The sequence below is a fragment of the Corvus cornix genome, chromosome 6 (genome assembly GCF_000738735.6).
Source record: "Corvus cornix cornix isolate S_Up_H32 chromosome 6, ASM73873v5, whole genome shotgun sequence".
Lineage (NCBI taxonomy): Eukaryota > Metazoa > Chordata > Aves > Passeriformes > Corvidae > Corvus > Corvus cornix.
In genome coordinates this window covers 2,174,413-2,186,473 of record NC_046336.1, presented here as the reverse complement: position 1 = coordinate 2,186,473, position 12,061 = coordinate 2,174,413, and the positions used below count along the sequence as shown (strand labels likewise).

Here is a 12,061-nt window from a genome sequence, read left to right as displayed (position 1 = left end):
TGGTTGGGGGGTTTTTTATCCCCCACATGAATTCTTCCTGTCCGTCAGGGCGCCTTCAGGCTGAGGCTTAATCCAGGTTCTCATGGGCCGTGCACACCAACTGGGACAGAGAGTATGAGAAATTCTCATGCTTTGGATTTCACCTCAGAGAATCATAAAATCCCAGGATGGTTTGGCCTGGAAACCTCAAAGCCCATCCAGTGCCAGCCCTGCCATGGGCAGGGACACCTCCCACTGTCCCAGGCTGCTCCAAGCCCCAATGTCCAGCCTGGCCTTGGGCACTGCCAGGGATCCAGGGGCAGCCCCAGCTGCTCTGGGCACCCTGTGCCAGGGCCTGCCCACCCTCCCAGGGAACAATTCCTGCCCAATCTCCCATCCAGCCCTGCCCTCTGGCACTGGGAAGCCATTCCCCCAAGTGGAAACCTGAGTTGCCTGCGGTGGGACCTGTGGGAAGAGCCCATGCTTCCAGCTAGGATCTGAAGGGGTGACAGATCATTTTTTAGAGCTCATCAGGAGCCTTTGCAATATGAATGTCGTTGCTTCAAGGAATGAACATGAATCCATCAGTTTGTAGGGCTGTAGAAGAGATGATGATGGCTGTAAAAGAGATGATGGTAGCTGTAAAAGAGATGATGGTGGTTGGGAGGTGAGGTGGGCACAGGGAAGGGACATCTCTGGTGGTGTAGCTGTGAGTGCTTTGTGCAGCTCAGTGTCTATTATCAGTGCAGCCATCAGGGATTGTCATCTTTTTTGGTAGATTTTAGCCCAGCTCTATCTTTGGTGTCAGAGTCATTTCTCTGAAATGGTGTTCAGCTGTCGTGTGATTTGCAGGTGATACCGAGCATCATTTTTAAATTTTCAGCTCCAATTTTTAGCTTAATTGTGTTAGGAGTGGCACCTAACTAAAACTTGAGAACTGCTTCATTGTTTTTTCTAAGCTGAATATAAAACTATTTTTAAAGCTTATTGTCTGTATCATGCAGCTTATGCTAAAGAGTGAATGGAGTGCAGGTGTTTTAAATGGAGATTCCAACATTTAAATTGTGCCTTCCTGCCCTGCCCCTCACTCCTTCAATTTCCAGCTGATTTTTGGCTGCTTCGTCTCCCAACATCACACACGTCTCAGGTAGGATTCATCTCCAAAATGATGACAGTAATTTGGTTTTCTCCTTCAATATCTTTCAGTATCTTTCCATTTCTCTAAATTCAGGACAAGCTTAAAGCTTGAGAAGTCATCAGACTTTGAAAGATACTCCAAAGACTCAGCTCAGACTGACACCGTTTTTTGGGTTTTCTTGAATTTTCCCAGCCCAAGACTGATCTGAGCTGAAATGATGGAAAATTCAGTGCAGTCCTCCAGAGGTGTGGTGAATGCCCTCGAAATCTGAATTACAGGAGGGGGTGGCAGTTCTTGCTGCTTTTATTCTCCCCCAACTGCTACAGACACCTTGTTACTAAACTCATTTTTCTCTCCAGTGGTTTCTCCAGCCTGTGTCAGCGTTTTCCTCTTGGGGTTATTGTTGATGTTGTTCCTATTTTATGGTATGAATTCTTTTCCAGACTTGAGCAAAGAAAAATCTCTCCCCTGCCAGGAAACCGTAATTCTGCATTATGCATGAAACGTTGCAGGTGCTTTATTCAGGGGGCATTTGATTTTCTCACTGCAGACCAAGGGCTCCTGTTCATGCTTCCAGCACTGTTTGTGAAGCTGGCATGGGGGAATTCCAGGGATGCAGGCACTCAGCATTCCTGCAGTTTCTGTGGCAGGTTGCAGTGCCTGCATCCCTGGGATTTGATGCAGGCTCCCAGAGCTGCCTGCACAACCACGCTGCAGGCTTGGGTTTTACTGTTCTAATAACTCCCAGGCTTGCTGGTTTAATTTTAATAGTAAAAGCAGTTTCTATTTATGTCCTGAGACTCCAGGCTGTGAAGAACTTGACTATCCCTAGAAATCTGCATGGGTAATGATCTTTTTTGGAGATAAACGCCTTATTAGCATGCCTGGGACTTAATAATGGATGAGAAAATCAGATGCATTTCATGTCCCAGAGCCAGATTTAGAATTAAAGCTGGTGCTGTTGATGCCGTAAGTTTAGTTCTGGGAAGTAAATATATATCTGCTAACTTTGGGAATGTCAGAGGAAAAGAGGAATAGCGAGCACTGGTGGCAGATGCTGTATCTGTACCAGGCCAGGCCGTTGCTTTAATTCCTGGTGCTGCAGGAGCAGGGAGCTGCTGCCTGTGCCCAGAGCAGCCATTCCAAATAAATAATTGGAATATCGGCCTTTTGATGAATGCTCAGCCAGCAGCTCATGGAAAAACAGATGTTCCCTTGAATCTCCTCACACATTTCCACATGCTGCTGTTGGGATACACCCCCGGGCAGGGAACAGGTGTTCCCAGGAATTATCTGGGGCCTAAGTTCAACATCTGGCATCGTTTGCTTCATTAGGTTTGTAATTGTTTTGTACTCATGTAATTTCCCTGCTGGTCACTGGGAAGGGCTTGGAAAAGCCAGGTTTGCACCAGGAGCGCGTGGCTGCGGTATCAGGAACCTTTTTGTTGTGACTGCTGCCTCTCTCAGGAGACTTTGTGGCGGATAAATGTTCTGGAGTAGCTTTTGTTAGTTGGAGTTTTAGTGTTGCTTTGTAAAAATTTGGAGGGAGAATTGTACACGTACGAAAATACACATAAGTGAATACACATTTCGTAAGTGGAAGCTGCAGGGGGAAAAGGCTACAAAGACTATGGATTTTTTCCTGGTGTAAACTTCAGCATGAGCTGGTTTGAAGCTGATGCTTCCAGAGAGCCCCTGGGATGTACAGAGCAAGCAGGGTCCTGTGCTCGCCTCATGTGATCAGTGGCTTAATCTCAACATCAAAAAATCCTGTTGGTTTGGCTTTAGAAATAATCCCTAAAGTGACTTTTACTGTGTTCAGAAAGATTCTGCTTCATGGTTTTGTCAGTGTGTGGATGCAGCTGGCTCAGCGTGAGGGGGCTGTATCCAAACACCTCTGGAGAGGGGGGTTTTCCTGGGATGGTTTGGGTTCCTGGCTGTGGGGAATGTTTGGTGACAGTCACTCCTGGGTGGTTGGCAGCTCGGGATGTGGATGGTGCATCCTTGTGCTGACAGGAGGGTCCACATGGGCCAGGTCATGGATGGAGGTCATAAACAGGGGCTGAGAAGAAGCTTGAGCATGGCTGTGGAAAATACTCTGAGCTTAAAAAAAGGGGAGAACCTGAGGTGGAGGCCTTAAGAAATAAGGTCTGTAAGGCATTATTTCAGCTGGAAAAGCAGATCCTGTCTGTCTGTCTGACATCAACAAGGTGTCGTCTGACAGAGCTGCACCAACTGTGCCAAGGAGGCTGTGAAAGCGCAGTCCCTGGAATTAGAGACGTGACACCGATGTCCTGCCCTGTTGTCACTGCTGCTGCTCTGCATCCCTTGCCCATCCCTGTTTTGGCATCCCAGTTTTGCTGTCTCAGCCATTGGTTGGGCTGTGCCTGTGAGTTTGATCATTAAACTGGTTCAGATTTCAGGAGAAAGTGAGTTTTCCCTGCTCCTCCCCCTCGTTTGCAGGGTGATGTACGGTGTGTTGGCGTAGTGGGAACAAGCGGGGCGTAGGAGACAAAAGGAATGAGAATGTGCAAAACCTCGTGCTGGCAAACCCTTTGTGCTCTACAGCAGCTGATCCAGCCCTGCTGTGTGTGCTGGGAGCAGGAGGATCCACAGAAACGTGGAACAGTTTGGGCTGGAGGGGACCTTTAAAGGCCACCTAATCCAGCCCCCCACAATGAGCAGGGACATGGACTCACAGAATCATGTCAATTGGGAAGAGCTTTGAGATCATCAAGTTACCTGCTCCAGTCCCGTCCAACCTGGCCTTGGACACTTCAGGGATCCAGGGGCAGCCACAGCTTCTCTGGGCACCCTGTGCCAGGGCCTGCCCACCTCATCATAAAAAGATTTCTCCTCTCAGTCTTGGCAGCTCCGTGCCCAGGGAAGCTGCTGGAGGAGAGTCTCAGCCACTGCAGAGGTGAGGAGAGGAATTAGAAACCTTGGAACAGTGCTGCCAACACTGCTTCTCCAATTACAGAACTGCTAAAAATCTTGGGAAGCGGCTGAAGGTTTAAAAGCAAGAACTTTTTCTACTAAAGGTGCACATCAGACGTGTTAACTCCATGGAGGACACAAAGCAGGGAGGAGGAGAGGGGGATGGCTGGGTTCCCTGAAGCTGCAGATCTGAGCAGCTCTGTGGTGGGGCTGGAATTCCTGACCCATCCCACCAGCGAGCTGACCAGTCAAGGAGAACCTTTACTGTTAACTTTCATATTGTCAGTCTCCATTTCCATCTTCACCTCTGAAAAGATCCCTCTGTGTTTAAATTTGGCCAAACAATGGATTTGACTCTGAAAAATGTGCCTAAGGCTCTGTTGCTTAAGTTTCCTTCCCAGGTATCATCCCTGAAGGGTGTCCCTGGTGCTGTTTCCTGCCTGGAGGGACTGTGGGGTTCTGGGTCTGCAAGGACCTGGTGTGGAGGAGCTCAGGTCATGGTGGAGTTGGAGAACAATCAGGAGGCTCAGGAGTGAGCCGCTGCCTCTGCACGTGTTTAGTGACTGGTGCTGGCACCAAAAGCAGTGTCAGAGCTCCCCATGCATGCTTAAATCCATCACTCAACCTGAGCTTTCCTTTTGTTGTTTGGATTTGGCTTTTTGTGATGCAAAGCTCTACTAGACTTCAGATACACCTGTAAGATTTCCAACCTGCTGTGCTGACACACAACCCTTCCGTCCTTCCGTCCTTCTGTCCTTTTCTCCCACATCCAGTTGTGTGTTCCCCTTTTCTAACTCTAGAGAGTCAGGGCACACTTTTGCTTTTTCCCATCCTCCCCTTCTCTCTTCCAAAATGAAACTGCTGCTGAAACACAAGCGTTCAATCTGGCCATGATGCAGCATGAAACTCTTCTGTGAGTATTTCGCCTTGGCTGTAATTAGTTTTTGTGTTCAAGAAGCAATTTTAAACACTCATCCAGAGCCATTGCAAGGGAGCATCTGTGTGAGGACACATTTTCTGCAACTGAGGAGCAGAGGGGCCGCTGGGACGGAACCAAAGGCAACTTCTCAAGTTAATGGTAAGATTTTATTGGTGTTTCACTCTGCTGCTCAAGGGTTTCTCATGCGAATCAATGGCAGACTGCCTGATTTATGTGTGAGCCCTGCTTGAAAAGCAGCCCAGATTGATTTGCTGACAGCACAGGGAGAGGTGACGCTAATTTGGGACTTCAGTCACAGGCCTTTTGGGACAGGGGGGTGCTGGAAACTTGGGAAAATGGAGCTGCAAGCTTTTGCTTTGGCTTGAAAGGTTCCCTGTCCCTGTTCAGTAAAATGTCATTAATTTGGGGTATGGGTAGCTGTTTAGTATCATAAAATATATCATTGAGATGTTAAAACCAGTCAGAGTGGGTTTTATCTGAAATGTTTGTTCCTCTAAGATTTCCTAAGGAAGTCCTGGAGCTTTGTTGCTGGCCAATGTTGAATTACTTAATTAGTGCCCTGATTAGTATGATGAGTCTCTTTTCCTTCTCCGTGTTTCTGCATTAATGACCTCAGTCCTTTGCTGAGCTTGCAGGTGAAATAGGAAATAATTCAAAAGAGAGCCTTGCTGCAGAGACCTTTCGTAACAAAAATGAGACCAAACTGGATGGACAGTGAATATACAGCAAGAGACACATCCTGTGGCACGGGAGTGTGAAATGGCTGTGGCATAGACCTGGTAGTACACAACAAGCACTTAGAAAATAATCCAATGGTTTTTCCTTCATTTTCCCCATAAAAACCCTCAGTGCCTTCATCTTAGCTCAGTCTCTCATGGCTCGATCCTCCCCTTGGGCACTGGGCATCCCTTAACGGGGGCTGTGTGAGGTGCCCTGGGGACAGTGACAGCAGCGGGGGTGTGGAGGTGGCAGCCGTGGTTGGGTGTCACAGCTGCCACCACCAGCCCCGGAGTCACAACCACTTCCTCTCCCTGTGGGGACAGTGACAGTGGCCAGAGCCTGGGGCTTCCTGCTGACTCAGCACTGACATCCTGCTCTGCCACCTCTGTCCCTGTCACCGACTGCGGGGAGTGGCTCCACAGATTCACCCCCTTTCAAGCTGGAACTCAGGCTCTGGATGTGATTTTGTCTGTGCCGAGCCTCTGTCTCGAAACTTTCAAGTGTCTTTTAGGCTTCTGCCTCTGATCTAGAATTCCCAGTGATTCGGGGTAGGGACTGACAGAGCAAGCTGGGGTTACCAGCAGGAGCCCAGGCAGTTTATAAACCTCCTCTGCCCAAAATCAGCCAAGGCCTTTTCTCCCACACTCTCTTTGAATAGCTTGGCTCCTCTTTGCAGGCTTCAAAAGCTGGGCTTACTCAGACGTTCCTCAAATGCTGCTGGGAAAGAGGGGCCAGGGCGGGCTGGCTCCTCACTCATGATAAGCTTTTCTATATATAAAACTGCGTGGCTGGCTGCTGATAGCGCTAATGAAAGGTTCTGTTAACTCTTTCACACGTCAGCAGCAGGTACAGGAGGTGCCACTGGCTCTCCCCAAGTCGTTTTGCTAACTGAGAGCAAGTTGTTAATTGCATGCACTCAGCCCTGCATTGCAGAACCGCTGCTGCCGCAACCCAGAATGTCAGCGAGGAGGAAATGGTGAAAGAGGCCTGAAAAAAAGGGAGTAAGTCCAAGCCCAACTGCAGGGGAGAAGTAAAAATACCCCATGAACTGAAAAGAGTCAGTTCTTTCTGCAAAAATGTCACACAACAGAGATTCACCTCAGGGGATTGATTACACGAACCTGCGGAAAGATGGGCATTTAAATACTGCAGTCAGCTAATTCAGCTCTTCCTGGAGCTCAAGAAACATCCTTCAGCTCCAGGAATACTTCTGCAGCAGGTTTTGTGCTTCGAATGGAAGCAGCTGGCTGAGAAGGGCTCCTGTGTGTGGAGTCACCTGCTGGCAGCTGGCGTGGGACACCGAGCGTGGACAGGAGCAAGGTGAGGTTGGAGGGGTGGGACACTGGAACAGGAGCAGGTGGAGGGATGGTGGCATCCAGCTCCAGGATCTGCTGTCCTGCTTCCCAGTTTGTGGCTGTGCTCTGGCTGAAGCTGTCGTGCAGTTGGATTTGGGCTCAGACCTGGCATTTCAGGGCAAGGTTGTCACTGCAGCGAGGAGCTGTCCCCTCAGAGCTGCAGTTTGCTGGCTGAGGCACAACTGGGCACTGCAGTTGACGCAAAGTAAGTTCTCTCTGGGACTGAAAAGAGAAGAATCGGCTTCTCATGAATTTTGTGGTTTCTGAAAAGACTTCTGGTTGTGTGGAGTTGGTGTTGTTGTGCTCCTTTGCAGCTGCACCTTCACGAGATGGCCGAGCGTGGTTGGGTTCTGTGTCCCTGAGGGGAATGTTCCTGCAGGGGCTCCGCTGTGAACGCTGAAGGTGGGTGAAGGAACAGATGGAAGAGTGGTGGATTTGCTCTCCTCATCACCAAAGGATGATGGAAAGGCTCCTGCCCTGCCTGGGATGAGCAGGGAACGGGCAACCAAAGCTGCCAGTGCCACATGGTAACGTGGGTGCAGGGATGGGACTCGGGCTGACACAGGGGAAGGACAAACTGGCTTTCAGATGGAGTTGGGCATTTTCAGACTGGGGTGGCCTCTGGGAAATTCTGATCTGGGAACAGGCTGGAGCCATCCCTGGCTTTGGGAGGTTGTGAGGGGCAGGAGGTGTTGTGTGAGGGGGCAGAGGCCAACCCACGACAGGGATGCTGAAGAACTGGAGATTTGGATGAGCAGTTCAGACTAACATGGCAGGAACGAGATAGGTCCAGCCTGTGGTAGAGGATTGGCCTTGGGAACTTGTCAAGGACCTTTTTCCAAATGAGCATTTTACAGCTCTATTGGTTTTATTTAGAATTAATCCTCTTGTGCTTGTGTAAGCACCTAAATAAAACATGACTCATTTAATTAATTACACTGAAATCATGGGACTTTACACTTAGCTTTAGGTAGGAGTTATTTTATCCCCCTCCTTAATGATTAAAGCCTCAGTTCATGACACAACACAAATGAATCTTTAAAAAAGATATGATTAGGAGACTTCAAATTAACCTACTTATTTGTGTTTGGGGTTGTTTTTTATAACAGAAGGAACTACAGGAAATTTGTTAAGATTTTTGGAAATATTTAAACAATTTTCTATACATCAGGTAAGAAATAGTGAAATATTGTCCTCACTGTGTTGACTTTGGAACTGTATGATCCCTTCAGAAATGCACCTGATGAGTTTTGCAGGATATTTCCTGCAAAAGCTGGTCAGGAAAGTGCAAAAAATGGCTAAAGACTTCTTCAAAAAGTGTTTGAGGGTAAATGTACATCTGTGAGAGGACTCATTAGTCATCCTGACCTCTTTTATTGCAGCGTGAAAACAGAGCTTTGAATTGAAAATATTTTTCATCTCTCTCTCTCTGAAGTAGTTCCTTCCAATTTTTGTGTGCTCTTTTCCTAATGTGGTCACCATGTGCTGGACACTGGGGAGGCCACACCTGGAATTCTGGGGGCAGTTCAGGGCCCCTCCCAACAGGAGAGCCTCTGGAGGGGCTGGAGCGTGTCCAGGGAAAGGAACGGAGCTGGGAAGGGGCTGGAGAATTCCTGAGGGAGCTGGGAAAGGGGCTGAGGCTGGAGCAAAGGAGGCTCAGGGGGGACCTTGTGGCTCTGCACAAGTCCCTGACAGGAGGGGGCAGCCGGGGGGGTCGGGCTCTGCTCGCAGGGAACAGGGACAGGAGGAGAGGGAACGGCCTCAGGCTGGGCCAGGGCAGGCTCAGGGTGGATATCGGGAAAATTCCTTCATGGAAAGGTTTGTCCAGCCCTGGCACAGCTGCCCAGGGCAGGAGTGGAGTCCCCATCCCTGGAGGGATTTCAAAGCTGTGTGGATGTGACGCTTGGGGACAAATGGCAGTGTGGCCTTGGCAGTGCTGGGAATTGTTGGACTCTGTCTCAGAGAGCTTTTCCAACCTAAAAGTTTTCATGATTCTCTGATGGAGTTTTTTGATCTGACAGATGCCTGTTCCAAGCCTGACCTGTGTAGTTTTAGATATGACATCCCAGTATTTTCACAGCCTCCTGCATTGCTTCATTCAGAGCCACTCAGGCATGGAAAATAAAGCTCTCCTTCTTTTTCTTCCCCTTCATTTCCAGAGCTGGGGGGCTGCAGATAAGCCATATGTGCAATACACGAGCAGGCAATGTAGATTTTTCCCAAATTAAGGCTGCATGGTTCGTTATGCTCCTGGTTTTAAAAACATCTAAGCCAATCCTGGTTTTAATTCAGTTTATCCCACAGAATATCGACACCACCGCTTTGTGTGGTGAGCAGTGGTGCCAAAGAATACCTGGAAACAGAAGAAAAGGGATCCCTGTCACACTCAGTGCTGCTGCCTCCTGGTGACCGTGGAATAATTGGGGTTGGAAGGGACCTTTGAAGGTCCAACCCATTCCTCTGGCCCAGCCCATCCAATCCTGGGTGCATTTGTAGAATCTCCTTGATGGAAAAATTCCCCCACCACATTTCAAGTGGGAAATGTCACTTTGTAAGGCTGGCACGTCACCCCCAGTGTCACTGCTGTCAGTTAATCCTGGCTGCAGCAGCCCTGTTAATGCAGTGCTTAATCTGCTGGTGACAACCTGTGATTTATATTCCCAGGAGATCCCAGCCTTGCTAATTGAAATGGATTGGAACTCGTGTTCCCCGTGATAGGCTGGGTTTGGAGACTCAGGATGCTGGGAAACACACACAGAACCAGCTGAACTGGGTAGAATTTCAAAATTGGTATTACAAAGGCGGTAATTCTTGTCTGTATTGAGGCATTTCTCTTTAAACATCATTTTTTTAGAACAAATAATGGATTTGCCACATCTGCTGACCTCCTCTTCCATGGAAATCAAAGCAAATATAATAATTTATCCACCTGAATTAGACACAAAGTGACTAAATAAGTAAGACAGTCTATCAAGCTTGATTATTCCAAATGGAAATTGATTTTATTCAGTTAATTGGTGCTTTGCCTCGCTCGGTGTCTTACGTGTAAATGATTCTTCTGATTTGTAATTTTTAAATCTAATTATTGCCATCTCTTTGAAATGATCTTTACTGAGGGTGTTTGTATGGAATACAAGAGGAATTTTTACAGTCAGTTATCATTTTATGGGTGGTTATATTAAATTACAAATTATTTAAAAATTAGATATTTATCCCTTAAATTCTCTTGTTATTTCTGAAGGGGTTGGAAACAAAGCTTGCCTGGTTTTTATTTGTACAATTACCCCAACAGTGAGTGTGCTGTAAACAGTCCCATTAAAAAATTACGGGGTTTATGGTGAGATTTAATGTTCATCACAGAGCGTTTTCTAACTTGTCATGTGGCTGAGTTGTGAGGAATATTTCCCAAGTGGAGAGATCCCTTCCTTAGTTTCTTGCTGGGCTGCACTGAACACGTGCACAAACATCTCCACAAACATCTCAAGTCCATTTTTTTTTTCTTTCCTCTGGATTTTAGGACGCCCTGAGGCTCTGAGGAAGAATTACAAGGGTTCAAAATTAAGAAAATGAAAACTTGATCTGTTTGGGTTTTTTAAAGCTCATGAATGTTAAAGCAGGTCAAAACATGGGACTTGATCAAACTTCTGGAAGCTGGATTTGGGGCCTAATGTCTAACTCCAAGTAACAGATCCTGTGGAATGGTTACCCCAAGGAGGAGGAATTCTGAAAAGCTGATTCCAGCTGATGGCCCACGGAGGGTGGGGTGTCCCTGGTGGGCTGAGGGCAGGAGTCCGAGGTCCTGCAGCTCCACAGGTTTTGGTTCCCAAAGTGGGGATGGGGATGGAGGGCCTGGGTGTGGTCAGAGGGGTCTGTGGGACTTGGCACTTCCTGGAGCTCTTTGTTCATTTTCCTTGGAAACGCGAGGCAGGAAGGCTCTAACTCCAGCTGGATGGGGCTGGAGCAGCCTGGGACAGCAGAAGGTGTCCCTGCCCATGGCAGGGGTGGAACGGGATGGGCTTTAAGGTCCCTTCCCACCCAACCCATTCTGGGATTCCATGATTGCATCTTGATGCAGGTTTACCCTGTTCCTTTGGAAAAGGGAGGACCAGTTCTCTTTCCAGTTATCTTGTAAACACGGAATTCAGAGGAACAGTTTCTTTGGGAATGCTGCAGCACTGATTGCCTACCCTGATGACATAATGGGGCAGTAAAGCCCTAACCACGAAGGAGGTCATGGGAGAGCAATTCCAGTTAAACTGTAACCTGGCAGTGCCTGGGATGGGTCAGCACACACAGTCCCTGGCTCTCCTGAAGCCACAGCTTGAGGAAAAAGAGAATCAGGCCAGCTGTGGGAGCAGCTCCTGGAGCCTGGGATTGCAGCCAGGAAGGAGCCGCCGTGCCGGCTCACCTGCTCCAGGTAGGGGAACCTCCAGGCAGCTGGAGAAACGGACACTGGGCCTGGAGATTCTTATCATGGAATCACAGACTGGTTTGGGTTGGGAGGGACCTTAAAGCCCAACCCATTGTACAGCAGGAACACCTTCCACTGTCCCAGGCTGCTCCAAGCCCTGTCCAGCGTGGCCTTGGACACTGCCAGGGATCCAGGGGCAGCCACAGCTGCTCTGGGGAATCTTTACAGGGACGAGCAGTGTGTTGGGGTTTATGGAGGGAAAGCAGGAAGAGCAAAGGAGAGAGGGTGGCTGTGTCCCCTCGTTGCCTTTCTGGTGTTTCTGTTGGGTTTTTTTATTAAACTATCAAAATTTTGGGGTAGGCACTTAGTGTGGCCAATGGCTTTGTCATCCTACAGTGACAATGCTTTCATGTCTCTCATTTTCATTTCTGTTTTCTGAATTGATGCTCCTTATCCTTGCAAATACGACTTTTATAGCACTGAGAGTCTGGGGCATGACCTGAGCTCTGGGATTCAAAAGCCTGGGGGGAAAACACAAATCCCAACAGTATCTCCACTCTCCTCTGTGTTACCTGAGGTGT

General features: G+C 48.3%; 1 protein-coding gene across 13 annotated transcripts in view; it reads left to right on the top strand.

Annotated features, from left to right (window-relative positions):
* The window catches only part of PTPRE (protein tyrosine phosphatase receptor type E), an 88,199-nt gene that overhangs the window by 42,387 nt on the left and 33,751 nt on the right, over window positions 1–12,061 (top strand). Inside the window, exon 1 of one of the 13 annotated variants that reach the window (XM_019291262.3) lies at window positions 419–5,132. The exons of 9 other annotated variants lie outside the window; for them this stretch is intronic. Coding sequence is in view for 1 of the 4 variants with exons in the window: in XM_019291257.3 (XP_019146802.1) it covers window positions 7,556–7,596 (41 nt within the window). In the remaining 3 variants the exon portion in view is untranslated. Of the gene's footprint in view, window positions 1–418; window positions 5,133–6,826; window positions 7,035–7,497; window positions 7,597–11,393; window positions 11,487–12,061 lie in introns of those variants that run through there. 3 more of the 13 variants (XM_039553514.1, XM_019291257.3, XM_039553515.1) reach the window with 3 other exon arrangements.